The 11,670-nt window shown below is 42.0% G+C and overlaps 1 protein-coding gene across 1 annotated transcript in view; it reads left to right on the top strand.

Annotated features, from left to right (window-relative positions):
• DOK5 (docking protein 5) overlaps window positions 1–11,670 on the top strand; it is a 232,295-nt gene that overhangs the window by 185,324 nt on the left and 35,301 nt on the right. The window contains exon 6 of the mRNA XM_006839321.1: window positions 414–549. Within this exon, the coding sequence (XP_006839384.1) occupies window positions 414–549 (136 nt within the window). The remainder of the gene's footprint in view (window positions 1–413; window positions 550–11,670) is intronic.

Genomic DNA, 11,670 nt, shown 5'->3' with positions numbered 1-11,670 from the left:
GCTTGAACCACCGATCTTGCAGTTCAAACCCACTTTGCAGACCAGTGCATTAACCCCCAGTACCACACCATGACTCCAAAGTGAAGATAAGAATTAGAATTTTAAGAACTTGTTTTTTGGGGCTTTTTTGTTTTTGTTTTTTTTAATAAGCCTGCTTTGCTTTGTGATTCAAAAGACACTCAGTACTTTGTTAGCCTAGAATGATTTCTCTGCTGCTCTCACTCATAACAATGGATTGGACATTTTGAATGAGTTAATGTTCTGTAGCAAATATGAACAAGAAATCTAGTCTCATTTGAAAAAAAAAAAAAAAAAAAAATGGTTAAGGGCATCCTGGAGAATCTTCCAGACTCTTAGTACATTGGTCTTTCAAGGACTGGATTTTCAGAAATGTTGTATTTTTGTTTTCACAGAATGTGTGAAACTGGTGAAGGGCTGTTTATCTTTCAAACACGAGATGGAGAGGCCATCTATCAGAAAGTCCACTCCGCTGCCTTGGCAATAGCGGAGCAACATGAGCGTCTGCTGCAGAGTGTGAAAAATTCTATGGTACGTTTGGAATGTCTACCTTAGGATGCAGTGCGTATCCCTGCAGAACACAGTCGGGGCAACCTTGTGCTGAACAAATGTGGTCAACATTTATTTGAGCAGATGGTTTATTTACTCAACAGTGGATTATTTGGAAAATGTCATCCTTGGAGTGCCAGCAGAGGTCAGTTGGTAAACCATAACCAACCATGCATTCCTGATTGTTTATCTGCTTTGTGATTCGATTATTGTGTGAGTCTGAAGCCGATCTCTATTAGAATTGGTTTGAATGTATATAGACAGCTCATCTCTAAGTACAGCTATTTGGATTATGTGTATGGAAGTATGTAATGTTTATATCGGAAGTTATTATTTTAAATGCTAACGACTACAAGCGAAACAGCAGCTATATGGACCAAAAGAGATATGTCTGCAGGCTGCATACTCCCCATGATTGATAAACCTGCATTCTTATCGATGTAAGATATCACCAGCACAATTAGACATGAACAGACCCGAACACTCTCTGTTCATCACCTTGTGTTGGGTTCTGTATATTGCAAAGTCACGAGTCCCGAGTTTCATGTTCAAGGAGAGTCAAATTCATGAAGACTGAAATAAAAGCACAAGAGTTAAGTGATGTAAATCATGCATTGTGGCTATAACTGCACGCATAAAACTGCACATATGGAAGGAAATACGCAAAATCAAACGGAGGAGTGTTGGCATGGTAAGATGAGAGCTGTTTAGAAATGTGTTACTCAAACATGTGCGGTGGTTGGATTTAAAGAAGGCAGGCGTGTGCCAGGAGTGTGATCAGTTTCATAGCAGCACCACGTTAGTCCCACGTGACTTGTGCATAAAGGGCTCTGGGGTTTTAGAGCAAACATCAGCTTTTTCTGGAAAGAAGCAGACAATAGGTAGTTTGAGCTGTGAGCTGACATAGCTCTGTGTCACCATTATTGAACTCTTTTATCACAGTGTAGAAGCAACCGTAGACAAATGGCTATCCAGTGGGTATGGCTGCGTGACAATGAAACTTTATTGGATAGGCACTAAAATTCAGATTTCATATCATTTTCAACTGCCATGAAATATTCTTCTTCCAGCCATTTGAAACTATGAAAGCCGTGTTTAAGCTCCCATGTTGTACCAAGAGCAGGATGAATTTGGCTCGAGGGTTGTAGTTTGCTAACCCTTATTTGAAAGGAGCTGGTGTTTGATGGGAGCTGGGATAATCTGAGATCCCTCAAGAAAGTAGGAAGAATGGGCTGGCAAACATAGGTACTGTTTTGCAGATGACAACGGTGGGTGTGCTCTGGAGGAACACCCTGGGGTGGGGGGTCTGTTAGGAGCTTATACTAGAGCACATTGGCACCACTGTGTTGTTGTTGTTAAGTGCCATCAAGTTGGTTCTGACTCATAGCGATCCTGTATAGGGTTTCTGAGGAGTGGCTGGTGGGTTGGAACTGCTAACCTTTTGCTTCAAACCAACCTTGTTTTCTAGTGCTGATCCTACAGGGCAATACTAAGACTACAATTGTTGTTGTTGTTAAGTGCCGCTGAGTCAATTCCGACCTATAGTGATCCTATAGGGTTTCCAAGGAGCAGCTGATGGGTTTGAACTGCTGACCTTGTGGTTCGCAATCCAATGCTTATCCTAGAGCGCCACACCAGAAGTCTGAGGGCTCCTGCAGGGTCAGATAATGCTCTGTTGCTTGACCTTTCCTGGACCATATAGGATGTTTCACAGTGTCCCTGGCCTCCACTCTAGATTCTGACTCAATGTGGCCTTACAGGACACAGTAGAACTGCCCACGGGATTTCCAAGGCCTTAAATCCTTACCAAAGCTCATGCCCTCATTTTATTCCTGGGGAGCGAGCAGTTGGTGGATTCAGACCATTGAGCTTTCAGTTATCAGCCTAGCACTTAACCCACTGCAGTACTAGGGCTATGGATCATGGGGTGGGCACAGATGAAGACAACTTATATCTCAATGCAGTCAAATTACATTTCGGATTTCTCCCTGCTCATGAAAACAGACTTAGTCCCAATATTAACTGAAACTTTGACCTTGGTGGAGGAGGACAAAGTCCCCAGTTCCAGTTTCCTCCTTAAAATTGGAAAGATAATAGTATTTACTCTAAAGTCTTCTTGTGAGGTTTAAGTGAGAAACTCACAGAAGGCCATGCAGAGCCCATCCTGTATTTTCATTCAGTGATAACTATTATTATTACTGTTACTAAGAACTGAACTGTCTGGCATTTGTATTGCTCTAAATAGTCCTGTGGTCTCGATGGATCCTAACAGTGGTGCCGCAGCCAATACTGGCTGGAATAGGGAGGTTATCTGATGCCTGTTTCCTTCTAGACCACATCATTTTATTTACTGATTCTTAAAAGAGCAAACCGAAAGACAACACTGAGAAGCAGTAAGATATGAGATAATTTGACAGTTCTTTACAGAATCAAAAGTAAAGTTGCTACTGAACCGAACAGTCATACTGTTGTTGTTAAGTGCCATCAAGTCGGTTCTGACCCACAGCGACCCTGTACAGGGTTTCCACAAAGCAACTTCTACTGAGTTTGAACCGCCAACCTTGTGATTAGCAGTCCAGTGCTTATCCGACAGAAAATGGAATTAAAAGAGAGTGTAGTTTTCCCTTGAACTCCATTTTCTCATGACCTTTGACGCCTTCTCATATTTATTAATTTCTTGTCTCAGAATGAATCTGTGTGTCATTGAAAAACTACAGACAACACACACACACACGAACAAAATAAGTTACCCACCAGCCTGCCATACAGGAAACCCATTCACATTTTTAGAATGTTTGTGTTTCCAATATCTTAATTGTGTGTCTTTAGAAAATGGTATGGTTTGGGATATATTGCTTGTAACCAGCTTTTTTAATACAAGATAATGTAACATTAACATATTTCCACACCATTGAGGAATTATCTACAGAATATTCTTTGTTTGTAGAGTATTACACTCTGTGGATGTTCCATGGATTTTTCTAAGATGCCTCAGCTCAATCTGTGCCCATAAATGATTATTAGTTTAAGATAAATTCTTGTATATTGATTCCTGCACCAAAGACTATGAACACTTTGAAGATCTGGATTTCTTTTCCGATACCAAACCAATTCCCATGGAGTTGCTTCAGATCCCTGGTGACCCCAGGTGTGTGAGACCCCCATGGGTAGAACTGTGCTTCAGAGGGTTTTCAAGACTGATTTCTCAAAAGTAGACCCTCAGGCCTTCCTTCCTTCCATGTTGCCTCTCAGTGAACTTTCTGCTCCAGCCTTCTAGTTAGCAGTCAGAGGACCACCAGGAACTCCTTTCTAAGTAGCCTTCCAGAAAGATTTCTTAAACTAATGTAACTTTAGAATGCATTTTCCCATATACTCATCATTTCTGGAGGTTGCAATATTGACTTATATAGAGATATATAGATGGTGGTGGTGGTTGTATGTCGTAGAGTTGGTTCCCGACTCATAGCTACCCTGTGTGGGATTTCCAAGGCTGGGAGCAGAAAGCTTTATCTTTCTATCGTGGAACAGCTGGTAGTTTCGAACTGCTGACCTTGAGGTTAGCAGTCCGACTCATAACCACTACGCTACCATAGCGATAGGTAGGTAAATGGTGGATAATCGTGAAATAGAATTCATATCACTTAAAACATGCAATGTCATTACATTAGAGTTGGGTGGCTTGCCCAGCAGATGCCTTTACAAAGCTGAAGAAGTTTTCCCGAGATGACCTCATTTGTAAAGCCATCAATTGGCATCAATTTTTTATGCTTAAGAAAGTTGGTCCTGTGAGCACATGTGTTTCCGTTTACAACCGTCTCCTTCTTTCTGCTAAAAATTAATCGGGTATATGAGCAATTTGTTCAGATCATCCCTTTGCAAATTCAAATGGAAAACCATGTCGTTGGCTCTTAATTTGTTGTATGCTTAACGAGTTCTATAAAACTAATGTGATTTTATAGCAACTGCATCCTGTTTTAGATGGAAACGAGTAAGCTTCCGAATGAGGTCTGAATATCAAGGAGGTGAAACTGGGGAATGTGAAGAGCTTAAAATCAATGCACTTTAATCAATCCCAGATTAGTGGGGAAAAGAGACGCCGTGTTAAAATAAAGCAAACGAAGACAGCACTGCTGAGTCGTGGTCCCCTGGTGACTCTCGAGTTTTCTGAGAGTTGGGAATGGAGTGCCACAGATCTGGCTTTGTTCCTCCACTCAGCCTTGCCAGTTGTCCTGCTGGCTTACTTTTTTGAGATGGCCAAGGTCACCTTTGGAGAAACATGGTGAATCCAATGTCTGATCTTAGCCTCATTATTGGGAAACCTGGACTGTTATCCAAAAGGTCTGTGGATCAAATCCACCAGCCGCTCCTCGGAAACCCTATACAGGATCACTAAGAGTCAGTACTGACCTCACACACAGCACTTAGTAACAACAACAGCAACGTGCTGTTGAAGGAGCCCTCATGGCATAGTGTTTCAGCACTTGGCTGGTAACTGAAAGGTCAGTGGTTCAAACCCACCAGACACTCTGAGGGAGACAAGATCTGGATGTCTACTCCTATAAAGATTACAGCCTTGGGAACCTGAGGGGACAGTTCTATTGTGTCGTATTGTGTCGCTTTCAATGAGTCAGAATTGAGTCCAAGTTAATGAATTTTTAACCTATTGTTAGTGTTCCTGGTGAGTGCTAACTGAAATGTTAGAGTCCACCCAGATGCATGTCGTAAGAAAGATCTGGTGACCCACTTTCGAAAACTCCTCCATTGAAAACCCCATGGAGCACAGGTCTACTCTGACACACATGGGTAACTATGAGTTGGAATCAACTTGAGAGCACCTTGTTTTGATTTTGCCTATGAAAACTTTCCTAGGTAAAAGGATTTTGATAATACTGTAATTTGCTCTTGTTTTAAGTGCCGTCGAATTGGTTCCAACTCATAGCAACCCTGTATAGGGTTTCTGAGGAGCTGATGGTGGATTTGACCTGTCATCCTTGCTGTTAGCAGTCCAGTGTATATCCTACAGTGCCTCACCAGGACGCTAAACAATGTAAAAATAACATTTATTTAGTTAACTTCTGCTATATGCTCAGAACTGACTCAACACCATTTAACAACAACAAAGACATGCCAGAACATGGAGCTCTGTTAGCATGTTGGGTTGCATGTTGATCAGCAGTTCAAATCTACAAAAGGCACTCTGTGGGTGAAAGATGAGCCTTTCTGTTCCTTAAGAGACTTACAGCCTGAGAAACCCTGTACAGGATCGCTATGAGTTTGAACGGACTCAACAGCACAACACCTTCACTACCAACATATGCTAAAACCCAACCTAACCCAAACCACTGGCATCAAGTTGATTCCAACTCATATCGTCTCTGTGGCGCATGGTAGAACTGCTCCCTAGGGTTTCTTAAGGTATAAATCCTTAAAGAATAAACTGCATTGTTTTTCTCCCTCAGAGTTGCTGGGGGGCTCAAACTGCCTACCTGTGGGTTAGCAGCTGAGTGTTTTAACCACCACACCACCAGGGCTCCTTTCTGTGTGTTAGGTAGTTTAATCCTATCAGCCTGTACCATTCTTCAAGCCTCCTACTGTCTGCTTCCTTTTTAACCATCACCATTAACTCTGTAATGTCGATTCAATGATCTACCGTCTTTCATGTGTACATTCAAAAATCTTAATGAGGATTTCATATCTTCTATGGTAACACAAGGGACAGTAGAGTAGACAGACACAGGACTTGTGCTCCCATGGAGTTTGCAGTAGGAGAGAGCATAACCCATGACCTCTAACTTGGAAAGGAGTTACTGTTCGTGTCATGTCATTGAGAACACTGAGCTCAGGCAAGTTACTTGCCTGCCCCCATGGAGCTTACAAACTCTACGTTGTTTTATCTAGTTCCTCAACCTTTATCTCTGGCCCTGAAAAAATTTAGGAGCTCAAATGACCTGTTAAGTCCCTACGGAGAACGACCTTGGTATTTTCTTACAACTCTGAATACCAGAGTACCTTTCAGAAACATCCATCAATTTACTGTGTCTCTAAAAATTGTTGTTGTTGTTGTTAAGTGCCATCCAGTTGGTTCCCACTCACAGTGACCCTGAATAGGGTTTCTGAGGAGTGGTTGGTGAGCTTGAACCTTTGACCTTGTGGTTCAAACCAATCTTGCAATCCAACGCATTAACCCAAAGCGCCACACCAGGACTCCTAAAAATAATCACTGTTAAAAGTAATCCTGTTTCTTTTCATTGTTTTGGCACCAGGGAGCAATCTTATTTCTTGTGATTTTAATGATTCGTCTTGGACAATTTAATTCCAATATATTACTATTTTTCATTCATAGCAGGGGCCGGGGCTGGGGTAATGAGGAGAGGACTGCCTGATGAATGAGGTGGGAAGGCAGGAGCCTTCTGGCAGCTGTGGCAGGGGACCACAGGCATGCGCGAGTATTCCCTAGAGCAGCGAGCTATTTTTTACCATCTTAGAGATCAGTGTCTGTGACAGAGTCTAATTTTGGTACAAGGAGTGGCAGCATGTGGGATGTTCCTCATTCCCGGGCTGAGCTTGTCATGTCTAGAATTTTCTTCAAGCCCAGAGCATAGAAGTTGACATTCATCTAACTCTTTCATGACCTCAGAGTGGACTTGGAGCGGGGATCCCTCGAAGGAGACCTTCAGACCCCAGGGTGACACTTGTCTACCCTATGGTCCCCACTGCACATGGGTTTGAGTGTAATCTAAACTGCCTCTGAACCCCTACTTTTTTGTTGTTGTTTCTTTAGTTGAATGACCTACTGCCATACCTAATTTTATAAATAAGGCTTGCTAGTAAATTTCTCCTGGTGTGGTGCTCTAGGATAAGCCTTGGACTGCTAACCAAAAGGTTGGCTGTTGAAACCTACCTGCCGATCCTCAGAAACGCTATACATGGTCACAATGAATTGAAACCAATTTGATGACACTTAACAACAGCAATAATGAGATTGTGGAATCCAAGTGGTATTCTTCTATGATTCTTACAACAAATACATTAATATTCAAACTAATTTTAAAAACAGTGTGTTGCGCAATCATTTTCAATATAGAAGGTATCAGGAAGACCATGGAATCAATTTCATTATTATTCAGACTCTGAACTAGACTGCTGCAGGTTGGTGTTTTATTGTGTTTAAACACCTTTCTTGGGTACTACCCCACCTGCCCCCCTAAGAATCAATTTTTGCTTTTTCCTTTACCCTCTATTTATGGGCTCTAGCTTGTTTGTTTAACTTACGAAAATGTTTAATGTACTATTTATAGCAATTGTTAGGTCCTCTCCACCATAATTAAACCTTTTTTTATGTCCTTGTATATTAATTATTGGGAACACGGTGGCTCCACACAATAAGTACTAGACTCTGAACCACAAGATCGGTGGTTCAAGCCCAGTAACTGATTCGGATGAGAAAGATGAAGCTTTCTGCTTCTGTGAAGATTTAAAGCCTCAGAAATCCTATACGGGGTCGCTATCAATTAGAACAAACAAGATGGCAATTACAACAACATATTAGCAGTCAAAAACTTTTCTCAAACACCCCTTAAAGCAGTGCATAGAACATAAAACATAAGAATAAAATCAAAATAAAAAATCCTTCGCATCCTTCATAGAGCCTAAAATTTAAATAAAAAGTTATGATTTCTAACTCCCAAAACATACAGTAATTTAGTTCTATATAGTTCTGTGAGTTTAATTTGCCAAGAGCAATTTCTTATTATCAAAATTAAATTCACAAATCTCTTTAACTGGCCATATTACTTCTAGGGATTTACTGTAACGATATCCCTGCAGAATCTAAGATGATGTGTGGGCCCATTTGTGGAGGGGGTCACTCCTTTATTCTTGTATTGTACGTTGTCGGTCCCTTTCCTGAACTCTGTTTTCCACAGGCACTGTATGTGGAGTTAGGGAAACAACCCCAGAGATGATGATGTCCCTCCACTCCTGGGGGGCTGATTTATACCAAGAGAAATAACCAGGAACAGCTAAGTGCCTGTTTACAGTGTGTTGCACAACAGGAATTATATGGAACAATTGTTGTTATTGTTGTTGTTGTTGTTGTTGTTAGGTGCCATTGAGTCGGTGCCAACTCATAGCAACCCTATGTATAACAGAACAAAACACTGCCCGGTCCTGGACCAACCTCACAATTGTTGTCACACTTGAGCCCATTGGTGCTACCATTTGGCCAATCCTTTTTGCTGGGGGTCTTCCTCTTTTTCTCTGACCCTACACCTTCCCAAACATGACATCCTTCTCTAGTGACTGGCCCTTTCTGACAGTATGTCCAAAGTATGAAAGACGAAGTTGGGCCATCCTGGCCTCCAAGGAGCACTCTGGCTGCACTTCTTCCAACACGGATCTGTTGGTTCTTTGGGCAGCCCATGGCACTTTCAATATTCTCTTCCAACACCGTAACTCAAATGAGTCAATTCTTCTACGGTCTTCCTTATTCACTGTCCAGCTTTCACATGCATATGCCGTTACTGGAAATGAAAGAGCTTGAAACCCCATTGCTGTGAAATTGATTCTAACTCACAGTGACCTTATAGGACAGAACCTCTCCCTAGGGGTTCAGAGCAGACAGTCACATCTTTCTCCTATTGAATGACTGTTGGGTCTTTTCTGCCAGCCTTTCAGATAGTATCCTGGCACGTAACCCATTGAACCACTAGGGTTCCTGTAAGGAGCTAGAGGATGGGTATGTATCGGGGTGTCATGGGTGCCCCAAGTAAATAAATGAGTCTGAGGTGGAGAAATCAGCAAAAGACGACATGCACTGTGGTTTGAGAATCTGTGAAGGGACTTTTTTATAGATGGAAAACCTGTGAATTACGGAACCTTCCGGAAAATGAAAAATCAACTATAGTCCACTAAATAGAGAGGGATAGAAAAGTGTCAACTCCATTCAAGACACAAAATGTATGAGACTCGGAAAAATAAGGCCATACCATCAAGTCCTGGCTTTCATGGGTATTACTGTTGGTTGTTGTTGTTAAGTGCCGTTGAGTCCATTTCAACTTATAGTGACCCTGAATAGAGTTTCCAAGGAGCGACTGGTGACTTTGAACTGCCGACCTTGAGGTTCAAACTGTAATTGCTGTTGAGTACTTATCTTACAGTGCCATGCCAGGACACCATCACTGTTTGTTGTTGTTGTTGTTGTTGTTATGTGCTGTGGAGTGGGTACTGACTCATAGCGACTCTGCACAGGGTTTCCAAGGCTGTAAATTTTTACAGGAGCAGAACGCCTCATCTTTCTCCCGTGGAACAGCTGGTAGTTTCGAACTGCTGACCTTGAGGTTGCATCCTGATTCATAACCATACGCTACCAGAGCTCCTTGAGGGGGCTTGAAAAAGTTTGTGGAAATGAAAATGGTAGATACTGGAGTTTTTCCACAAAATAACCTTTTGAATCCCCCTTTATGTCTCTTTCTTTCTTCCTCCCTCCTTCTCTCTTTCTTTCTTTATTAAGCCGTGGCTGTACAATTTTATAGTAAAAGAAATAGTAGCTGAGTTTCTGGCATGTGGCACTAAAGTGATGCAATTGGAGAGAAGGAGGACAAATGCATAGAAAGCCGTGATGAAGGAGAAGGAGATTTAGAAACGTGGCGTTGAACTTGAACACTTGCCAGGGAAATCTCCGAGTGCTGGAAATCTGGTCTCGACAAAGGGGTTAGGCTGTCCCAAGGCACTGGCCTGGACTGAATCTTAGGATAAGCAAGAGTCTGTTGTGTGCTGCTGCTGGTGGTGGTAATACAAGGGGGCTTCAAACAGTTCATTGAAAAATCCCATTATCTTTTCATTTCATTTCTCTATCAACTTTTTGAAGCCTCCTTGTATATGGTTGTTGCTAGGTGCTATAGAGTCAGTTAGGACAAACAACAGAACACAACACTGCTCAGCCCTGCACCATCCTCACAATTGTGTGTGAACTCATTGTTGCAGTCGCTGTGACAACCATCTCATTGAAAGTCTACCTCTCTTTTGCTGACCCTTTACCAACTAGCGGTCCTTCCTGATAACGTGACCAAAGTGCACGAGCCCATGTTGCTGCCACTGTGTCAATTCGTCTCATTGGGCATCTTCTTCATTTTCAATGACCCTGTCTACTTTACCAAGCCTGCTGTCCTTCTCCAGGGACCGGTTCCTCTTGATGACAGGTCCAAAGTACAAGAGATGAAATCTCGCCATTGTCACTTCTAAGGAATAGTCTGGCTGTACTTCTTCCAACATAAGTCTGTTGTTTCTTCTGGGAGTCCATGGTTTATTCAGTATCTCATGCCTGACAACACGCAAGTCCACTGAGGGATGGCAGGTGGCTTTGCATTGTTCTAGAATGGAACCCAAGTGTTCTGTAAGGAAGGTAAGAAGTTTACCATAGAACTACCATTGCCCCATATGCTGTTCTTAACTCAGCTGGAAAAAACTAGCCAAGATAAGTCGCAAAATATTCATCATAAATCCTTTAGAAATTACAGGAAACTAAATGGAATTGACCTACATTTAGTAATAGACATTTAAAATCAACTAAATTGTCCATTCACACAGGATAGATGAAGATAAAATCTAGGTTTTAGTCCCTTAAATTGACTATGACTTTGTTCCTTTATACCAGGATATAAATTTCATTTTCTGAGCACGTCATTTTCAGTCTCTTATCAGTTTGAACTGTAAGGTTGGCAGTTCAAGCTCACCAGCTGCTCCTCAGAAACATTATACAGGGTCACTATGGGTCAGAACCAACTCGACCGCACTTAACAACAGCATAGCAACACAATAACTTGCAGTGTGCAATTGTGCGTTTTAATAATCCGTTTCATCTGATTATTGAACGCTATCCTTTTTGGTACTATTGTTATTGTTAGGTGCCATCGAGTCGGTACCGACTCGTCCCAACCCTATGCACGACAGAACCAAACATTGCCCGATCCTGGGCCAACCTCACAATGGTTGCCATGCTTGAGCCCATTGATGCTGCCACTTTGCCAATCCATCTTGCTGGGGGTCATCCTCTTTTTCTCAGACCCTCCACCTTCCCAAACATGATATCCTTCTTCAGCAACT

Source organism: Chrysochloris asiatica, unplaced genomic scaffold (assembly GCF_000296735.1).
Source record: "Chrysochloris asiatica unplaced genomic scaffold, ChrAsi1.0 scaffold00023, whole genome shotgun sequence".
Lineage (NCBI taxonomy): Eukaryota > Metazoa > Chordata > Mammalia > Afrosoricida > Chrysochloridae > Chrysochloris > Chrysochloris asiatica.
The sequence above is the reverse complement of the archived record's forward strand: the minus strand, read 5'-3'. Positions and strand labels throughout refer to the sequence as shown.